At 42.0% G+C, this 21,511-nt stretch overlaps 1 protein-coding gene across 2 annotated transcripts in view; it reads right to left on the reverse strand.

The window, feature by feature from the left end:
- Positions 1-21,511, reverse strand: part of CHN2 (chimerin 2) — a 344,785-nt gene that overhangs the window by 235,541 nt on the left and 87,733 nt on the right. Inside the window, exon 1 of one of the 2 annotated variants that reach the window (XM_044946700.2) lies at positions 9,871-9,892. The exons of the other annotated variant lie outside the window; for it this stretch is intronic. Within the exon in view, the coding sequence (XP_044802635.1) occupies positions 9,871-9,877 (7 nt within the window). The 5' untranslated portion in view covers positions 9,878-9,892. Of the gene's footprint in view, positions 1-9,870; positions 9,893-21,511 lie in introns of those variants that run through there. 2 annotated transcript variants of the gene reach the window in all.

The raw sequence follows: 21,511 nt of genomic DNA on the forward strand, positions 1-21,511 counted from the left end.
GAGGAGTAAGTGATTTGGCTTCTGCAACTAGAGATGGGTGGGGATGGAGTGAATTAGGAGGGTGTCTGAAGGGTCTGAAGCTCACTCAGAAATATAGCGATAGTATTAACCAAAATAAAGACAGAGCACTTGTCTGCTCCTCTGCAGAACTGAACTTCACCAAAAGAGCAGTGTCATTCCAAACACTTTTCTGAACTCTAGTACAAGGTCTGTGCTGTGCTGTGCTTAGTCACTCAGTCATGTCCAACTCTTCACAATCCCATGGACTGAAGCCCGCCAAGCTCCTCTTACCATGGGGATTCTCCAGGCAAGAATACTGCAGTGGGTTGCCATGCCCTCCTCAATACAATTCAAATATTTTGGTGGCTTCTTAAAATTGATTATTATAAAAGAACATAAATTACTCTGTCTTTGCTGCAATAGTGGATATCTTCTAGATAAAGGCTCTGTTTTCTCTTCATCCATTCATTGGGTCATTGGCTCATCCATTCATCACACATTGATTAACCATTATTGATTGGTAAGCTATTCTGCAGGACACAGTGTTGCCAAGTGCTGTGCATATGGTCGTGACAAAACAAACGATCTCTATCTTCACACAGCTCTGGGCTTGTGGAAAGAACACAATTAACAAAGAGGCAAATGAATTATTAAGGATAAAGTATGGTGGAGAAAATAAGGAATCATCATGAGACTAACAGGGCAGACCTGCTTAGGATGTTATAGGAAGCATCTCTGAGAAGGGGAAGAGCCAGGCAATTAGTCACTCAGGCGGTAAGTTTTCCATCTGGGCACATAGGAAGACTGCCCACTCCCTTTGCATCTAGGTTGGGTCAAGCGACACTTCTCACTTCCAGGCCTGGCCTGAATAATCCTCCACAGGTCTTTGATCTCTCACCATGTGAAAGTGGTGAAAGGTGATCCTGCAGAGGATTCCAAGAAGACCAAGGCGTCAGAGGGGCACGTGTGATAGGCTCAGTGGCCATGTGGAACTCAAAGGAGTCCCTGTTCTTTTTTTTTTTTAATATATATTTTTTTTCTGGCTGCCCATGTGGCATGTAGGATCCTAGTTCCCCAACCAGGGATCAAATCTGTGCCTCCTACAATGGAAGTGCAGAGTCTTAAACACTGGACTGCCAGGGAAGTCCCATGGGAGTTCCCATTCTTATCACTGATTCCCACACACATCAAGTACCCTGGGCTGTGACTCCAGGAACAAATAAATGTTATTGTTTTAAGCCTCTGAGATCTGGAGTTGTACAAGATAGAGTGTTCTGATAACACAGGAAAGGTTACACTAAGGCCTGAAGGATGAAAAGAAATCAGTTGTAAGGAGATTTGGAAAAAGGCATTCAAGGCAGAGGAAGCAACAAGAACCAAGAACCAAGCACCAGGGCAGGAAGTCTAAGGAGCTGACCAAAAGCGGGAGGTGCTGGAGTCAGAACTGCAGAGAAGGAGCAGAAGGTAAGGCTGGAGTGCAGGAGGGGCAGATGATGCAGATGCTGAGACAACGGTAAGGAGTCTGGATTTATCCTACTTCCTCTATACTTGTACAACTTCCCTGCACAGTTATCTGTATGCCATGGTACTCAGAAGATACTGTTAACTGCTTTATCTAAATGACCAAAATAGCACTGAAACATATACATAATCACAGGTGAAATAGATAGCTTGTGGAAAGAAGCTATATAACACCAGGAGCTCAACCGGGTACTTTGTGATGACCTAGAGAGATGGGATGGGGTAGGGGGTGGGAGGGAAGTTCAGGAGAGAGGGGACATAAGTATTCTTATGGCTGATTCAGTGAAGCCTGCTGTGCTGTGGTTCATGGGGTTGGAAAGAGTTGGACACGACTTAGCAACTGAACAACAACAAATGACTGATCCACGTTATTATGTGGTAAAAATCAACATAACATTGTAAAGCAATTATCCTCTACTAAAAATAAATTTTAAAAAGTAAATGAACAAAATCCAGAAAGATACTACACTAAATGCATTTGTTTCTCATCACTGGTATAACAAATTGCCACAAACTTGATGACTTAAAACAACACAAATTTATTACCTTATAGTTCTGGAGGCCAGAAGTTCAAAACATAGGTCTCCTGGGCCAAAATGAAGGTTTTAGCTGGGTTTGGCCTCTTCTGGAGGCTCTAGAGAAGAATCCTTTTCTTTCCTTTTCCACCTTCAAGAAACTGTCTGCATTCTTTGGCTCTGGCCCCTTCCTCTCTCTTCATAACAGCATAGCATCCTCAAACCTCTCTCTGACTCGACTCTCCAACTTCTCTCTTTCACTTAAAAGGACTCCTGTGATTATACTGGGCCACCCTGATAATTCAGGATAATCTTCCTTCTCAAGGTCAGTTGCTCAGCAGCCCTAATTCCATCTTCAATCTTACTTCCCCCTTGCCATGAAACAACACAGTCAGAGGTTCTAGACGTTGGGGGAGGGCTGTTATTCTGTCCACCACATTAGCAACAACACTAGTTGTAAACTGAGCCGGACTAAACCGTAGTTACCAATCTTGTAAATCAAAGGTTGGCATTTCATTATTTTTTCTCAGTCTGAATGTTTCAAAAGATTTTATTTCCAAAGCAAATCAAATTTATTATATAATTATGTACAGATAACAATTTCCATTTAGATTTTTAAATTAGACTTTTCAAAATGTATATAGCAGGTTGAAGAACTCTAAAAAATATTTAAAATGATTCTGAGTTGGGGGCCATTAGAATTATAGAAAACTAGGCTTTTAAAATATCAACTTCCTAGGTCTGTTCAAAGGATTTAGCTGAAGGGGAAACCATGAACATCGATAGGATGGATCTGTTTACATCCCTCTCCTATTGTTGGCCAAATGGGGACTTGGGGCAGCTCCCTTGAAAATGGCATCATAATATATTACATTCTTAACACTAAAATGGCTTGGACATAACAAATCACATCTAAAATGAAGAGGCGTAATTATTACACACACTCATACCTCTGGAGGATATGCTTGTTATTGTGCTAGAGGACAGAAAGTTCTGGGAAGTCTGCAGAATGCAAATCACCCAAAACAATACCCCTTGAGCTCACCTGATTATATTCTCATGTCATCCCTCAAAGATGCTAACAAAGCTACTGAGACAGGAGGGAGTCTGCAGCAATTCTAACCTGTTGGTTATCCTGAATTAAGTGGTCTGCTCAACATTTAAATAATAAACAAAGCCTTTGAAAAAATCACCTTGGACACTAGATGTTATAGACCTCTGCTTTTAAAGGGTGAATTTGTCACTGGTCAAAGATACAGCAGTTCATGAAACATCTGCTGGACCATTTTGTCCTTTCTTGTAGCTCTCCGTATCTCCTTTTCCTGCTATGTGCCTGCACTGATGCAAATCGCCTTGGCAATCAGCACTCTCATTAGTGATACATCATAGAGGGACTTTGTCTTCCCATCACTATTCCTCCTTCTACACTTTTTGCTTTGTGGATCCACCTCCTTGTTTATTAAACAAGCTACTTGATCTGAACATTCTCCTTTCTTTTACATGATGCCAGTCCTTCCATTTTCAGGAGATGCTAATAATTAACTTCTCAGGAAATGTTTACATTGACTACAACTTTAAAGCTTGAAACACCCTCCCAGGAAACTGACAGAGCAATACGATACTTTCAGATCTGCTTAATATGCTGCTGGTTTAGGGACTAAAGATTTCTTGGCTCACACTGTGTGCTACTTAATCAATGAACATACCAGCTTCTAGACAAAAATCCTACCTCACAACGGGATTAAAAGCAAATCACAATACTGGGAACATTCTGAGATATTTGCTTGACAGTCATTCTGCATTTTCCCCTCCTAGATATGAGCATTCTAGACATGAAATACAGAAATCTAACACATAGATAAGATTCAAATAAGTATGTGACTAATAAGCTGTGGCGAGGGTGAGGGGGTTCAAAGAAAAGGGAAAAAAGAGAAAGGGAGACAGAGAGAGATTGAGAGGGAGAGCGAGAAAGAGATGGAGAGGGGAAGAAGAAGAAGGGGGAGAGTGAGAGAGGGAGAGAGAGAGGGAGAGGGAGAGAGGGAGGGATCAAGAGAGAGAGGGAAAGGGAATTAGAAGAGGAGGAGGAGTGGGAGGAAGAAGAAGAGGGAGAGAAGGCAAAGAGATCCACACCGCGTGGGTGTACTTTTGTATTCAGAAGAATAAAACGTGGGTGTGCAGTTACTTTCTGGGCAGCCCATGTGGTTTTTTTCTACACAAGTAAACTTTACCAGACTTTGCATTCTGTGCAATGTAAACCAAATAGCTAAGTCGACAATTGCTTTGATTACTTTATCTCTAAAAATTATCCCGCTATTGACTCAATTTTTCATTGTATCATGTCTGTAAGCTTTAACAGATGCAAATTTTTCTTACAAATCACAAGCTTTGTAATAAATCAGAGTAAGTGTCAAAACTAAAAAAAAAGTTATCTCTGTTAGGGAAAAAACTAACCCCATCGAAATGCTGGGTGCTGAATAATTATTTTATGATTTTTAGCATGTAGAATATGAACAGCAGGTAAAGGAATGGGAATGTGCTTTCTATGTAATTTCTAGCCCAGCATCTAACAGGGTTGCCTGACATACTAAGAACTTAAAGATATTTGTTGGCTATGGACATTGTATACCTCTTTGAAACCTTAATATATGTAAGTACTATTTTGAACATGCAAAATTCATGGGCTATAAGCAACATTATTTTTGTCTCCCATGGTCCAAACTTTAAATTTATCCTGGTAAAGTTAACTCTTCCCTGTCCCGAAAGATATTTAGGGCAAACCCCATGTCTTTCAGATGCCTTTTGGATAATAAGAAGTTTGTCAGCAACTCAACTTTCACAACACGAAGTGGAATTATTAATGTGTTGAGTCCAGTGTCGAAGAAGAAAATAGCACCTCACTCCAGTATTCTTGCCTAAAGAATTTCATGGACAGAGGAGCCTGGTGGGCTACAGTCCTTGAGACTGCAAAAAGTCAGACATGACTGAATGACTTAACACTTACTTTCTTACTTACTCAGTCCAGTATAATAAAATAAAACAAAATAAAGAATATTCTTCTTCTGGAGTGACTTCATGGGTTCCCCCGCCATCAAGGAGGATCTCACACCTGAGGTATCCTGCACTCAGACAAGTACATCTGGGCTCCTTCCTCAGCTGCCGATATCCATCCAGAGGCTCCCTTCCCTTGGGTGTGGATCAGGCCTCTTGTTCACTGTGTCCCCCCAAATGTAAAGGGCACTTATTAAACCCTGCAAGAGGTCCAGTGGAAGCTGCTGTTTCTGTGCCTGAAGAAAGAGGCAAGCACACTTCATGCCTTTTTTGGAGGTGGTGATATTTGGAGCATTGCACATGGTTTGCTCCGAAATGCTAACTCTCCATCTTGTGACACATCAGTGGAGAAGGGGTCAGGGTCACAAAACCAGAGTGTGTGCGTCCTTCCCAAATTTTGAAATGGCACATTTATTCTATTGGGTACCCAGCCAACACTGAAATCAAAATAGTTCCATTTTCACATAACACTATATAAGAATATTCCATTTTATCCTAAAATATGAACATCTAGATTTCCAAAGCAGCTTAAGCAAGACAGTTATTATTCACTTGATCACAGTTTACAATTTTTAATGCAGTTTGGTTATGAGGTATCATCTCTCTCTACAATTACAGCTTGGCTAAGACTCTCTGAATGTGTTTATTCATTTGCTCCCTCAGTCACTTTTGGTTTCTTAACTCTCAGCTACACTTCACATCCTATAAATCTCTTGGGGATACCAAAGGATCAGGTTTAGTCATCTGCAAATTTGGTTTGGTTCACTAATTTATGTCCTCTGCTCTCCCTGAACTTCTATTAAACCGTGGAGTTGAAACATTAGACTCAGGAGAATATTTTGAAGCATGCACCCCAACGGCTCTCTGTGTGTTTGTTTTGTGTTCTGCCCTGGTACTCAGTGACCTTTGTTCATTCAATCAGCTACAACCACTGCTTTCATTACTTTAGAGAGAAGGGATGACATAGCACAATGGCAGAAGACAAAGCAATCGATAACCTTTTCTGTTTCTAAACCCTGGGTCCTGGCATGGGCTAAAGATTCGGAAAGATGGTGTCAAGTAAGCAAAGGCTCTGATAAAGTCTCATAGACTCAGGAAGCTAGCAGACCAGTAGAGGTTGGTAGAAAGGTATTAGAGGCTGGGGTCGGGGGGTGCCCTGAGAAGCAACCCTAATCCCCAACCACCTTCAGGCAGAGCCCTGAGAGGAGTGGCTAAAAGAACCCTCAGGTAGGGTTGGGGAATATGAGGGCGGGGAGCACTACCCCACCTGTCCCAGTAGATTGAAGGAGGAGGGAGAAGAGCCACATGGAGATGTCTGCATGGTGTGCCTGGGCAAATGACTGAGGCAGCCCCAGATCGGTCCTGAAGCCCCTACATATCACGGGTGAATGATTCCTTGGGGCCCCAGAGGGATAATGTACTTGGAGGCAAGCCTGGCACAGACTCCCAAGAATGAGAAAAATGAAAAGAATGATCTCTATGAATGAAGTGTGTCGTGAAAGTAACTGACAGAGAGGTAGACCTGAAGCCACCTTGTTGTGGAGAACACAGGTGAACACATCAATAGCTCTAAGGAAAGGTTGCCTGTAAACAGAGGTCAATGTCAACCAGGAAACAGAGGTCGACATCAACATATGACAGCAAGGAGATGCACTTCCTCTTGGAGAGCAGGGGCAAAGCCAGAGGACCCCCCAAGGAAGGGCCAACCATCAAGGCTGGAAGACCACAGCCCTAAGGACACCCAGCTGGTTCCAGATTGGCCACTGCTGCTGTCCATCCTAGGGACGGGGGAACCTGGTGGGCTGCCGTCTATGGGGTCGCACAGAGTCGGACACGACTGAAGCGACTTAGCAGCAGCTGTCCATTTCTAAGACAGTTTCTACAGAATTACAGTTTAGCAGAGGTTCTTGTGGATTTTTAGGGGGATTAAATATACATAACAAATTCACCATCTTTACCAAAAAAGTGAAAAAGTGTATAGTTCAGTGATACCAAGTAAATTCATATTGCCATGCAAGCATCCATCTCCAGAACTTTTTCATCTTCCCAAACTAAAACTCTGCCCATTAAACACTAACTCCCTTTTCCACTTCCTCTGGCCACTGGCAATCATCTTTCTACTTTCCGTCTCTATGAATTTGACTGCTCTAGGTACTTCTGTGAGTGGAATCATGCAGTATTTGTCTTTTTTGTGTCTGGGTTATTTCACTTAGCATAACGTCTTCAAGATTCATCCCTGTTGTAGTAGGTGTCAGAATTCCACCCTTTGTAAAGGTGCATAATGTTCCATTTTGTTTATTCATTCACTCACTGATACTGGGCTGCTTCTGCCTTTTGGATATTGTGAATGATGCTGCTATAAACACTGGCGTACAAATGACTTGTTCAAATCCTTCCTTTCAAGTCTTTTGGATAACAGAGAGTAATTTTAAAAAAACATTCTTTAGAAGAAAACTAGGAACTTCTAGAAAAGCCTAAAACAGTTAAATTTATCTCTTTTAAGGATTTAAAAGGAAGCTATTGTTAGGGTTTTACAGAGCTGGCATTATAAAAGCTTTTCTTATTATAAGCCTTTTAAGAAAAAAAATCACAAATAACTTCTAGACTCTATTTATTAGGAGACTACAAATGACTGTAATCAAAATAATTAGCAAATTTTACTCTCGCCATTTATATGTTTAATAAAAAATTACAGCTTTAATTTTAATTTAACAGAAAACGAAAATATACACATTAAGTTTCTTAGAGTATTTATGTGATGGCTACTTCATACATATATAAATAAGCATTTTTTAAAATATTGCACAGGCTAAAATGTAGCTCTAAGGGATATCATGCTTTATGTGATAAGCTTGTTCCTGTGTTTTATCAAACACCTACAAATAAATGACATTTTAAATGAGTGAAGACAAAGTCCTAGTATACTATTTAAAGAATCCTTGAAGGAAAGCTTTTGGAAAAGATTCTTTTTGTTATTCAAATAATCACCTGCTAATTTATCTGCTTGAGAGTTTCTTGTTTTGGTGTTTTTGAAAAGGAGAAATTCTTCAAGCCTGAAAAATGAATCACTGCTTTCTTTTTTATTAACTCTACCAGTTTGACTCATCGTATTATTTTGTTGGCTCAAAGTACAATGCTGTATCTTTGGCTATTTTTGAGCATACTTAAAAGTAGAAAATAGCATCACACAAAATTGAGAAAGAATGTAAAAGGGCAATATTTTCTCAAGGTTGTCTACTCAGAAACCAGTGCCTAAGGACCAGGGAGACACCACATGTTCCAATGAACCTCCTGACCCCTCCCCCCACCTCCTCTCACCAGATCACCTTTGTTTCTCATATTTCATTCATGGTCCATTCCTGTCTCTTCTCCACGCAGGGTATTTCTTGCCTCACCGTCCTCTCTATTCTCTCTGAAATGTCCTTGTCCGAGACATCATCAAGTTTTGTTTGATGTATTGCTTCCAGTCTCTCTCATCACTGCTCACCACTGCCTCTATCCTGAAGTCCATACTCCTCCATGTAACATGGAAGACCTTCTGTAATCTGAGCCCTATCTTTTTTCCTAATCTAACTTGTGCTCTTGTCCCTCTGGTGCCCAGAGTTCTAATGAAATCTGCTCCCACTGGGTCCCTCTGTATTCTTGCCTCCGAGTTGTCAATTCATGCTATTTTTTTCTCTTTCCTGTTTCTCCTTCTTAGACACTGATGCTCTCATCTGTGCTCTCATGAAGAGTTATTAATTTGTCTCTTAAAATGCTTGTCACTTTCTGTCCCAGGTATCAGTTATTTGTGCTTATAGCTCAGTCCTCTCTGCCTCTTACCTAAAAAGACCAATGAAAACACAGGAATTATCATGGGATACAAGGCAGTATCAATAACCCTGCTTCATAACTGCATTACTCTTATAAAAAGTTAGCGTTCTGAGTTATACACAATATAATAAAATTGTACACTAAATATATTTTGTGGTTTCCAGATCCATTATCTTTTATTTCAAGACTTTTGGAAGAGGTAACATCTCCATCTTTATCTGACACATGAGCAAAATGAAGCAAAGGGCCAGCAAGAGGAAAAACCTGTATTGGGTGGACAGGAATTTGTGAAAGTGCTAGAAAAACATAAAGCACTTGGAAAAATGAAGTTCAACCTGTGGACGGCGGGCCCTTTGATATGGTCTCCAGACAGCACTAACTATGAGCTCAGGAATGTCCTGACTTACATGGATCAACACAAACACGCATGATCTACAAGATGACAGATGAAATGAAGAGATCTACAAGACGACAGATGAAATGTCATGCTCTCTCATGACAACAGAAATCACCACGGATCACTAGAGTAAGCAATGTTCTTTAGGACACACTCCCCTTCTTAATCCAGAGGGGTCAGTAATTGGCCATTTCCTGGATTTACCTTGCTCCCAAGCACAAATTTCGCCTCCAGCCAGGATCCTGTTACCATTAGGTAACTTGGGGCACAAAATCAGGCTGGTCACAAAGTGTTGCCAGGAGTGTTTACTGTTACAAGTTACTCTGCACCCCTACAAAGCAATTCATAAAACATTCATTAAATATCTGATTTCCACTATGCCTCTTGGATTGCTAAACTGATTTGGACCACTTCATCTCTTTTGTCCTTCACTTTTTTAATGGAGGGTATGTAAGTCATTAGATAAGTACTACTTTTAAATAAGTATACAATGGAGAGGGACCCAGCCCTGTAGCATGCAAATACTGGCAGGCCAGAGCTAGCAGAGTCTGTTAGGCAAATGCTCTCTTGAAGTACCTTTCATCCCAGCTGGAGTGCCCAGCAGCTGGCTGTCGATTTCTTTACTCCACAGCACTTGGCAAAATTCAAGTTATTTACTCAGCAGCATCGGACTCCTAAAATAGAGTATTTTAGCTTATGCTTAATAAAATACACTTGATATAACTAGATTTTTTTAAGGTGATGAAATAGGAATACTCTTTCCTTTTTTTTTTGGAGTGATGTTAGTTGTGGGTTTCTCAGTGCTGACATATGTTTTTTCAACATGGACGATTTCCAGCACATGGTGCCCACGGACAGCCCAGCCAAGATCAAGCTGACCTTCCCTCCTCTGGGACCCAATGCCCAATGTCTCAGACATCAGTGAGGCTCCCACAGGACCCTGCTGGCTTGCAGCCCTTGTCTAATTTGCCTAATTCTTTCTGCTGGCACAGGCAGTAGTGCCACGGAGGAGGCCAGGTCTGCATGATTCAATGATCTGCTTTTCAGGTGCTCCCTTCTTCCAGTCTTACTCACAAAATATCAGGAAAGGAGGTGGGAAAGTAGGCTCAATGACCTTGGAATTCACTTGTGTCACCAGGTGAAGGTATTGCTAGAAAAGGTGTCGTGTGTGTTAGTTGCTTAGTCATGTCTGACTCTTTGCAACCCCATGACTGTAGCCTACAGGTTCCTCTGTCCACGGAATTCTTCGGGCAAGAAAACTGGAATGGGTTGCCATTCCCTCCTCCAGGGGATCTTCCCAACTCAGGGATCAAATCCGAGTCTCCTGCATTGTAGGCAGATTCCTTACCATCTGAGCCACCAGGGAAGCCCAAGAAAAGCCTCAATAACCCTTAATAACCATGACTGGTTTTACCTTCCTTGAATTCTGAGATTGGCACTTGTGTCGATTCTGATTGAAGAACTGGCCTGGTGTCAGTGTAGTATCATGCTTAGACCACCAGACTAGCATTTCTGAGAAGCAGTGAGGTTGAAATTTAGCTCTGCCTTGCAGGACATTCTTCTGGAAGTTGTTTAACCTGTTTCCTCCTTTGCCAACAGAACAGCCTCTATCTGTGGATACATTCAAGGGCCCGGGGTCACGCCCATGGTGCTGGGCGAGGTGCACAGTTAAGCCCTGGCCTAAACAGGAGGACTTCATGGGGTGAAAGGGGCTTTTCTTCAGAACATCTAAATAGACACAAAACAAGAGGAAAAGGAAAATAATCAGTAAGGGGGAATTTATAAGAATGACCTTTCATCTTTTGAAAAAGGATTTGTGTCTATTTTATCATATTTCTGATTATATTGAATACTTTCATTGTCCAGGGCATTTTGTGTGTGTTGGAAACTCCAGAAAAGTAAAACATAATCCCTGCCCTCAATGTGCTTATATTTGGTTTGTATTTCTGTGTGTGTGTGTGTGTGCTATACCTATGTACGTGCATGTATATCTATGCCTGAGGGTGTGTGTGTCTGTGTGTCTGTCTGTGTGTGTCTGTGTATCTGTTTAGAGCATAACTGAGGCACACTGTGGCTTGCTGCTCTAAGGAACACAGTCCACAGGGGGAGTCTGTGCTGACAGGAAAGGATCTGGAAAAGCTACACGGACAAGCCTGCGTTTGTTCTGGGCCTTGACAGGAAAGGAGCTTCAGTAAGCAGAAATAGAGGAGAAGGGATTTTTGAAGAAAGAAATACTTGAGAAAAGGCAGAGGGAGGGGATTGTTCAAGGCATGTGCCATGTGCTCATGTGAGTAGGGAAGAGGAACTAAATGGGAAGGCCCGACCTAGGTAGGAGGCATGAAAGACAGGCAGGCAGCTGTATTTTCGGCAGTCTCTTAACCTGCACTTAGACTATGCTTCTGAAGCAAAACAAGGCTCATTAAGGCCAGTTCTCAGCCGCTTCTCTCTGATTCTGCCCCTGTCATTCCGTTTGGCCCCCAAATGGCACCTTCTTGTGTTTACAAGACAGACTTTAAAAATATACTTGGAATGTAACATTCTGAGGAAGTGTTTCTATGTATACAGAAAGGTTGGCAAAATAAGAAAGGCATTCCATCTCCCCAAACACCCTTGTTTTTCCCAAGCCATATAACTTAAAGAAAACTAGGAATCTGAAACTCCTATTAATGTAAGCTATGAGATCCAAGTGGTTCTACTGAAGTATTTCTCCAAGTACATTACTAACTTACCAAGAACAGTTTTTAATCATTCATTCGACAAACATTTCTTGGGCACCTATCAGGCAGGTGACTTCCCAGGCATTGGGAATGTGGTAGAGAACACAACAGACAGCCAGTCCCCCACAGAGCTTACAGTCCAGTGGGCGGAGACAGACAATCAATGAAGCAAGTACATAAAATAGTGCACTAGATGATACTGGCTGCGGAGCCAGCAGGCAAAGGACCCAGGGACACTGGGGACATTCGAGCCAATGCCCGAAGGAGGAGAAAAGTGGAGACTCACGCAGGTATGGCAGAGCATCTGTGGCAGAAGGGATAGCAAGTGCAAAGGCCCTGAAACACACCTGACGTGGCTGAGGAATCATAAACAGGCCAGTGTGCCTGGAGCTGAGTGACAGTAGTAACGTGAGCACCGAGAAGTAAGAGCCGTCAGTAGTCCAGGGCAGGGAGGTGATTAGTAGAGTGGGGACTGTGGGAGCCAGGAGAAGAAACATGTTTCACGGGACAGGAAGTGAGCGATCAATATTAACAAGTGTGGCTGAGCAGTTGGGTCAAGTAAGGACGGAGAGTGGACTCTTGAAGTTAATGCTGTGGAGGCTGTTGGTGACCCCAACTAGAAGGTAATAGGTGGAGGGATGGGGGCAAAAGCCTGACTTCAGGGAATTCAAGGGTGAGTGGGAGGAAAAGACTGGACAACAGAGCAGTTACTGAGAAGGGAGTACAGAAATAGAGTGATCATTGGAGGAGGAAAGGAAAGAAAGGTTGTTTTTTATTTAAATAAAGAACACATACAGCACAATAGCAAAAAGGCAAATAATTTGATTTAAATATGGGAGCAAAGAACCTGAGAAGACGCTTTTCCAAACAAGAGATGCAAATGGCTAGCAGGTAAATAAAACAGTCCTCCAGATCACTAATCACCAGGGAAACACAAGTCAGAGCCACAGTGAAATATCACCTCACACCTGTCAGAGTGGCTATTATCAAAAAGACAAAAGAACAGGTGTTGGGGAGGATGTGGAGAAAAAGGACTCATTATGCACTGTTGGTGGGAATGTGAACTGGTATAGCCGTGATGGAAAACAGTATGGATGTTCCTCAAAAAGTTAAAAATTAAATCACCAGAGGATTCAGCAATCCTACTTCTGGGTATATATCTGAAGGATATGAAATCAGTATCTTGAAGAGATACCTGCACTCCCATGTTCACTGCATTATTCAAAAAATAGTCATGAGAGAGAAACAATGGAAGAGCCCCTCAGGGATGAACAAATAAAGAAAATGTGATATATATATATATGATACAATATTGTTCAGTCACATAAAAGGAAATCCTGCCACTCTTGACAATGTGAATGAAACATTAAAGAGATATGTTAAGTGAAATAAGTCAGACAGAGAAATAAAAATACTACATGATGCTATTTCTATGTGGAATCTAAAAGAGCCAAATTCCATGTACAGCACGGTGACTACAGTTATAATACTGTATTGCATACCTGAAATTTGCTAAGGGAGTAGATCTTAAATGTTCTCACCACACACCAAAAAAGGTAACTATTTGAGGGTGAGAGATGCGTCAGCTAGCATTTTTGTGGTCATCATTTCATGATATATATGCATATCTAACCATCACATGGTATGCCAAAAAGTTACACAATATTCTTTGTCAATTATGGCTAAATAAAGTTGGTGGGGAAGGGGAGAAAGAAAAGAAAGAGAGAGGGATGGAGGGAGAGAGAAAGAAAAGAGAAAGGTTGTTTTTGTTTGATTGATCATTTTTTTGGTCCTATTTTTTAAACGAGAGCAATAACAGGCTGTTAATAGGCTGTTAGGAATGAATCCATAAAGAGAAACACAGGCGATGCTGAAGAGAGAAGGGAGACTTGTCAGAAGGAGCAGGGGGAATGGGTGGGAGAGGACAGGGTCTAGTGAATAAGAGCATGACAGCCAGCAACAGGCACAACCTCTGGTCTGGAAAAGAAGAGAATGCAGAGGACCCGGCACCAAGGTTTGGGTGCAGATGAGCACCGGGGGCTTATGCAGATCCTCTCCAGCCAGCTGCGTCATTTTCTCAGTGGAATAGCTGGGGGGCAGATGGGGGCTATGGTCAGAGAGGAAGACTAGGGAGAGCCATGCAGGGGCTGAGGTGCTGACTCAGAGAGAGGAGGAGCTGCAATATGATCTGACTCACATTTTAGGAGCTCCTCTGGCTTCTGGGAGCAGAACAAAGGGAGGCAAAGGTGGCAGTGGAGTAGGCAGTTGGGTGATTATCAAAATAATTCAGGATAGAGATGAGATATTTATGGGTGTTTTAAAAATAGACCAGGGACTCCCCCCAGCAGTCCAGTGGTTAACACTGCCTTCCAAAGCAGAAGGTGGCGGTTCAACCCCTGGTCCTGAGTCAGAGAACTAAGGTCCCACATGCCTTGGGGTGAGGCCTAAACTTAAAAATAGAACAGGGTTGTACAACAGAAACAGTGTCAGACTTTATTTTTGGGGGCTCCAAAATCACTGCAGATGGTGACTGCAGCCATGAAATTAAAAGATGCTTACTCCTTGGAAGGAAAGTTATGACCAACTTAGATAGCATATTCAAAAGCACAGACATTACTTTGCCAACAAAGGTCTGTCTAGTCAAGGCTAAGGTTTTTCCTGTGGTAATGTATGGATGTGAGAGTTGGACTGTGAAGAAAGCTGAGCACCGAAGAATTGATGCTTTTGAACTGTGGTGTTGGAGAAGACTCTTGAGAGTCCCTTGGACTGCAAGGAGATCCAACCAGTCCATTCTGAAGGAGATCAGCCCTGGATGTTCTTTGGAAGGAATGATGCTAAAGCTGAAACTCCAGTACTTTGGCCACCTCGTGCGAAGAGTTGACTCATTGGAAAAGACTCTGATGCTGGGAGGGATTGGGGGCGGGAGGGGAGGGGACGACAGAGGATGAGATGGCTGGATGGCATCACTGACTTGATGGATGTGAGTCTGAGTGAACTAGAGAGAGATGGTGATAGACAGGGAGATGGTGATGGACAGGGAGGCCTGGCGTGCTGCGATTCATGGGGTCGCAAAGAGTCGGACAATACTGAGTGACTGAACTGAACTGTACAATTGAAGTGAGAACGTGATAAGATTCTGAATGTATTTGAATTTAGGTAGATATGGATGAGTTAATGAACTCCAGGGTGTTTTACTCTTTTCCTCCCAAACCTCGTAGCTCAGATGATGAGGAATCTGCCTGCAGTGCAGGAGATCCAAGTTCGATCCCTGAGTCAGGAAGATCCCCTGGAGAAGGAAATGGCAACCCACTCCAGGGTCCTTGCCTGGAAAATCCCGTGGACAGAAGAGCCTGGTGGGCTGCAGTCCATGGGGTTGCAAAGAGTTGGGCACAACTGAGCAACTAACACTAACTAACTCCCAAACCAATACAACAAAACCAAGAGAAGTTATTACAGCATTTAAACCAAAAATCAGTAACATGTCAGCTGCAGTATTACTGACAACAATCCAGTTTTTAACTCACAAAGACTATTCCAGAACATTATCAATAAGTGACTCCAGTAAATACATAAAAATCCATTGGCATTGTAAAGCATTATAGAAATTGAAGCTGTAGTTAAAAGCAAGGCATCTGTGTCTGTTCCAATAAGCCAATTGTCAAGAGTGAATCAATAAATCACAGAATTAGTGTGGAAAAATATTTCAGGCTTTCCAAGATCAAAGAATGGATAGTAAAATATTAACTTGATGTTCTTTTAACTTTCTTTTCTCAATATTTATTAGTGTTTGACCTCCCTTGAAACGAGAGTTCCATTATAAGCTCTTTTGATAAATGGATTGTGAAGTTACTCAAAGCTCTCCATTCTCACTAAGTATTTTCTATTCTCCACTGAAACACTATTAGTCTGCATTTTACAGTAATTCTCCACAACTACCCTTTCTCTTCTTCTTCTGCCACTTATAGCTACAGATAATCTCACAGATAAAGTTGGAATGTACAAATTTGCATTGCAAGGTGAAAGTGTCATTATAAAAACATCCACTCCTGGTCATTCAAGAGGCCTATTTTAAATATATTTCCTCTAATATAGGGCTTGGAACAATGAAAATATATGAGGAACCCAGTCCCCTTTCCTTCAAATTTGTAACAGGAAATAATACACATAAAACTTTCCAGAGAGTAAAGAGCAGAAAACCCTTTTCACTTCTTTCCTTGACTCAGCTTTTGTTTGAGAAATATTAACTGCTAACTTTTGTTGTCACTCAGATGTTCTGTGCTATCCTAACGTTACTGATTCAATGGACATGCGTTTGAGCAAACTCCAGGAGATAGTGAAGGACAGGGAAGTCTGGCATGCTGCAGTCCACAGAGTTGCAAAATCAGACAAGAGCAACAACAACAAAGGGCATATAAGATAGATTCCTATAAGACTCACAGTGGTTTCTGAAGCAAAATCACAGATGTAGAAAACAAATTTATGGTTATCAGGGGGGAAATGGGGGTGAATAATAAATTGGGAGGTTGGGATTGACCTATAAATACTCCTATATTTAAAATAGATAATAATAAGGACCTACTCTGTAGCACAGGGAACTGTTCTCAGTACTCTAATGACCTATATGGGGAAAGAATCTAAAAAACAGTGAATATATGTATATGTGTAACTGATTCACTTGTTGTACAGCAGAAACTAACACATTATAAATCAACTATACTGCAATAAAAATTTAAAAAAAGAGAATTGTGGTGGGTTTTTACCACTAACCTTCTAGAATTTAATACTAAATAAACAATTAAAGATGCAATAACATTTAGCTGCAAGGATGTTCATCAGGACATGATTTATTAGAAAGAAAAACTGTTACTAAAGGTGTAACAATAGGTGACTGGTTAAAAAACAAAAAGTCCCATCCATGCAACTGAACTCTTAGAGTCACTAAAAATGATTTCAAGTACTTAAAGATGTGGAAATATGTTCATGGTGGATTTTGAAATAAAATTGATATGGATGGTCTGATCATATTTTTGTTAAAAGAAAATACATTTTTACATGTATATATGCATATGGAAGGAGATTAGAAGCATAAGCATCAGAAGAGTTATGTGATTATTTCTAAATGAAGGATTTTCAGGGAGGTTTTTTTTTTGCTCATCTGTGCTTTGTTCTAATTTTCCCGTAAGTATCCTTCTGTTACTTGTGTAATTGGAAACCTGTCAGTAGAAGTGACTAAACATTATCCATGGTGGCACTCCAGACTTACAAGAAGGCTGCCTGGCCAAAGGCCCCCCTGTGGCTCCTGACCTCACTTGGTTTCTAGACATGTGGTTGAGGCAGTGCTTAAGCCCTAATGTGGCCTGGTAATGGCCTTCTTCCATGGATCTGTGACAATCTGCTCAGCAATCAAGCCGACTGGATTCTTCAGGCACCAACTGCCAGAAAATGAGGAGTGCAGCAGAGATGCAAAGACCCACAGAACCACAGAGAAGGAGGCTTTAACCATAAGCTTCAAGTGGGATGCGTCATAGTGTTGGTCGCCTTTGCAACAAAGCAACAAAATACAGCCAGAGCATGGGGGAGGGAGGGTAGGAGGCAAGCAAAGCCCCAGGAAGAAAATAAGAATCCAGCATACATTTGGTCAAACAGACCTCATGCTGTAAAATAGCACAAGCACAGTTAGGGAAATTCTGGCTAATTTCAGGAACAAGATTCAGTACACGGCCCAAGCAGTTTCCAAAGATTCCTTTAAATTAAGAATGAAGTCTCCAAAGACCTAAATCCTGATATCTTGAACTTCAAACAAACTGCTATAAAAGCAGCACTAAAAACATCAAACAGAAAGTGGATTAAGTGCATGCTCCATCTGTAAGAGCTTGCTTAAGACAAACTCAATTACTTGTTCCAAAATGAGATATAGGTTTGTTTGGATTTACTGATAGGCTTGTCCTGATAAATGAGAATGACAGATCTAACGGGAGAAAGCTTCAGTTCTCTTTCTCAGTCACACTCCAAACCAAACCTCCAGGTAAATGTACCAAGCGGTAGCTACACTTTGCAAAGCAAAATAGGACCACATCTAAGGAAAGCCAAGCCCAGGAGTGACTTTTATCTTCTGTGCCGTTTATTTGAACATAGAAAGCATGGGGGCATACCTGCCTCCGGAAATAGTGAGCTTTTCCCCTCAGGATACTGTTTATTCCAAATAAGCATCTTCACTCTGCCATCCGCCCCCACTGCTCAGTTCTAGAATTTGCTCTTATGCGAGTTTGGCCTGTTTTTCGGTTCTGAGCAGAGGGCACAGGCATGTGTGCCTTGTTCTACTGTTAGTGCGCTCATGCCTACCCTCAGTCATGCTGGCCTTTGTGAGGTTGCCAGCATCCCCCTCTCGGAGACATCTGTTGCCGAGCTGAAACCAAGAAGCCTCAGAAGCACGTGACGGGGCCGCGTGGCATCAGAGAGTGCCACCTCCAACAAGAGGCGTCTGTCCACCTCGCCTCTCCCCTGCCACTTCCTCCTCTAGCCCGGGCCTCAACAAGTGGTCGAGCCTCACACAAGCTGTCAGGGACAGATGCTATGTGAAAAGAGGAAATTGGACTCAAAGATGCTACAGCTTTTTTAATTAAGTCCAACCTAAAAGCCAAATAGTGAGGCATGAAATGAATCCTCGCAAATAAGCGCCACATTTCAAGAACAAATGCATTGGTGTGAGCTAGTCTGCAACTTAGGGGCTTGCTCAAATGTCTCATTGTTCCTCATTCAACTCCTCTTACGGTATTTTCCCTTCTGCGGTGGAAAACGCATTTTGCATTGGTACGTCGGTATCCTGAGCCTTCTTTTGTTGTTTCCTTCCTCTGCTGTCCCTGGGCTAGCTGAGTTGGCAGGAGCCAGTGTGTCCACATGCAGCCAAATGCTTGCATCTATTCATCACTCGCCTCCCCCCTCCACAAACATCCACCGAGTGCCCGTGACACGTCAGGCCTGGCTTTACAGTCTAAGAAAAAGGAAGGCTAACACAGTTCTGGCTTCCCTCTTCCCAGCTCCCTCCACTAATTCTCCTCATCTGCTTTGTCTGCCTGTCTTGGTCTCCATTTTCTCTAGTTTACTATTTGTTTGCTATTCCGGGTACCTTATTGTTCCTCTCTGTGTGCCGCCTGCTCATTAAAGCGGACCAGAGGCCCAGGGCCTCGGCTCCAATTCTCAGCCTAAATGGCCAAGATCCTGCTTGATTACCACGGATGCACAGAGCTCAGGGAAATGACCACATGGATTTTTAGACAGAAGAAATTAGGGAAAAAAACAAGACAAGACGAAACAAAACCCCTCGGATCCAGATGAATAAACCTTAAACTATATACTACCAATTCTAAGGTAGCCATCACAAAATACAGAGTGGGTCTCATTAAGATTTACTATTTTTCTCATTTCCTTTTCATCATTTCAACGACAATTAAATATATTATTTAAGATGCTTAAGAAAGTTTTCATACATTTCAAAATCAATAAGGAAGGAATCTCAGGCATCGCCTTGCCTATTTTACAGGCCAGGAAGCTGAGGAGAATAATGTGTCCAAGACCTCGGAGCCAGGTAGGTGCTAAAAACAAGGTAAATCCCCAGGTTTTCTGATTTGTTCTCCATTCCTTCCCACCCATGGCCCCAGCCAACCACCTTCTTACACATTCAGAGTGTTCTTTTATATCAACATTTAAAAATATTTCATGAATTGGGGATAAAGAAGGTAGAGCATACTCTTGCTGTGAAAAATCTGATGACAATATTTTGAGTTTTCTTAGATAACCATGACATACAGTATTTTTTAAAGGAAATTCTGAAAAGTGAATTTCAAACAAATGCAATTGAGAACATGGGAAGGCGAAGGAATTAGGCTCTTCTGAGGTCCAGGGAGGCCTGGCATGCTTCGATTCATGGGGTCGCAAAGAGTTGGACACAACTGAGCAACTGAACTGAACTGAGGTCATACTCACCACTGGGTAACAATCTGGAAAGGAATATCTGACTTTGCTTTATTTTTATCTTAGTCCCATCAAGGAGGACAAAACTTGAAGTTGAATAAAAATTTGATTTCATTGAATCTACTAGTTATGGATTAAGTGACCAAAACCAAAATCCAAATGGGTAGTTATAAAAAGCGACTACATTGTTCTCAGAGCTGAAAAATCGAGAGGAGGGTCTGATTTCAGGTGGCTGAACACAGAGCTCAAATAGTGACAAACACCTGTATGGTCCATACCAAATGCAGGGTACTTTCTCAGTATCTCACTTGACTCACCCAATTTTCACGACAACTCTGTAAGTGTTCCCATTTTACAAATAAGGAAAATAGGCACTGAGTCATGAAGGACCCTGCTAGTAAATGGAGTGCCTGCTAAGTCACTTCAGTCCTGCCCAACTCTTTGCCACTCTATGGACTATTGCCCACCAGGTTCTTCTGTCCATGGGATTCTCCAGGCAAGAACACTGGAATGGGTTGCCATGCCCTCCTTCAGGGGATCTTCCCAACCCAGGGATCGATCCTGCAATCCTGCATCTCCTGCAGCTTCTGCATTGCAGGAGGATTCTTTACTGCTGAGCCACCAGGGAATTCAAATGTAAACATTTTGACCTCAGGGTCTAGATTTTAATCAGTGTCTCCTCACATAATGAGCACTTCCTCACATCACCATAGTCTCTATCTTTCAACTCAACCTCCCCTGTGGTTCCATTCTCTTAGAGATTCTCTGTTCCTAGAAGCAGACTGCCAAAATAGCTTGAGTCTCAAAACCTGACAATTCCAAGTCCAGCAAAAAAGTCTCTTTGGAAACTTTTCCTGGGACTTCTTTTCCAAAAGTCCCAGGAAAAGTCTCCCTGCATCTCACTGACTTGAGCCAAACATCAGTTCAATTCAATTCAGTTACTCAGTCATGTCTGACTCTTTGAGACTCAATGGACTTCAGCATGCCAGGCCTCGCTGTCCATCACCAACTCACAGAGTTTACTCTAACTCAGATCCATTGAGTTGGTGATGCCATCCAACCATCTCATCCTCTGCCATCACCTTCTCCTCCTGCCTTCAATCTTTCCCAGCATCAGTGTCTTTTATTTTATTTTATTTTAATTTTATTTTATTTTTAAACTTTACATAATTGTATTAGTTTTGCCAAATATCAAAATGAATCCGCCACAGGTATACATGTGTTCCCCATCCTGAACCCTCCTCCCTCCTCCCTCCCCATACCATCTCTCTGGGTCGTCCCAGTGCACCAGCCCCAATCTTTCCCAGCATCAGTGTCTTTTAAAATGAGTTGGTTCTTTGCATCAGGTGGCCAAAGTATTGGGGTTTCAGCTTCAACATCAGTACTTCCAATGAATATTCAGGACTGGTTGGATCTCCTTGCAGTCCAAGGGACTCTCAAGAGTCTTCTCCAAAACCACAGTTCAAAAGCATCAACTGTTCGGCACTCAGCTTTCTTTATAGTCCAACATCTGTACACGACTACTGGAA

Source organism: Bubalus bubalis, chromosome 8, assembly GCF_019923935.1.
Source record: "Bubalus bubalis isolate 160015118507 breed Murrah chromosome 8, NDDB_SH_1, whole genome shotgun sequence".
Classification (NCBI taxonomy): domain Eukaryota; kingdom Metazoa; phylum Chordata; class Mammalia; order Artiodactyla; family Bovidae; genus Bubalus; species Bubalus bubalis.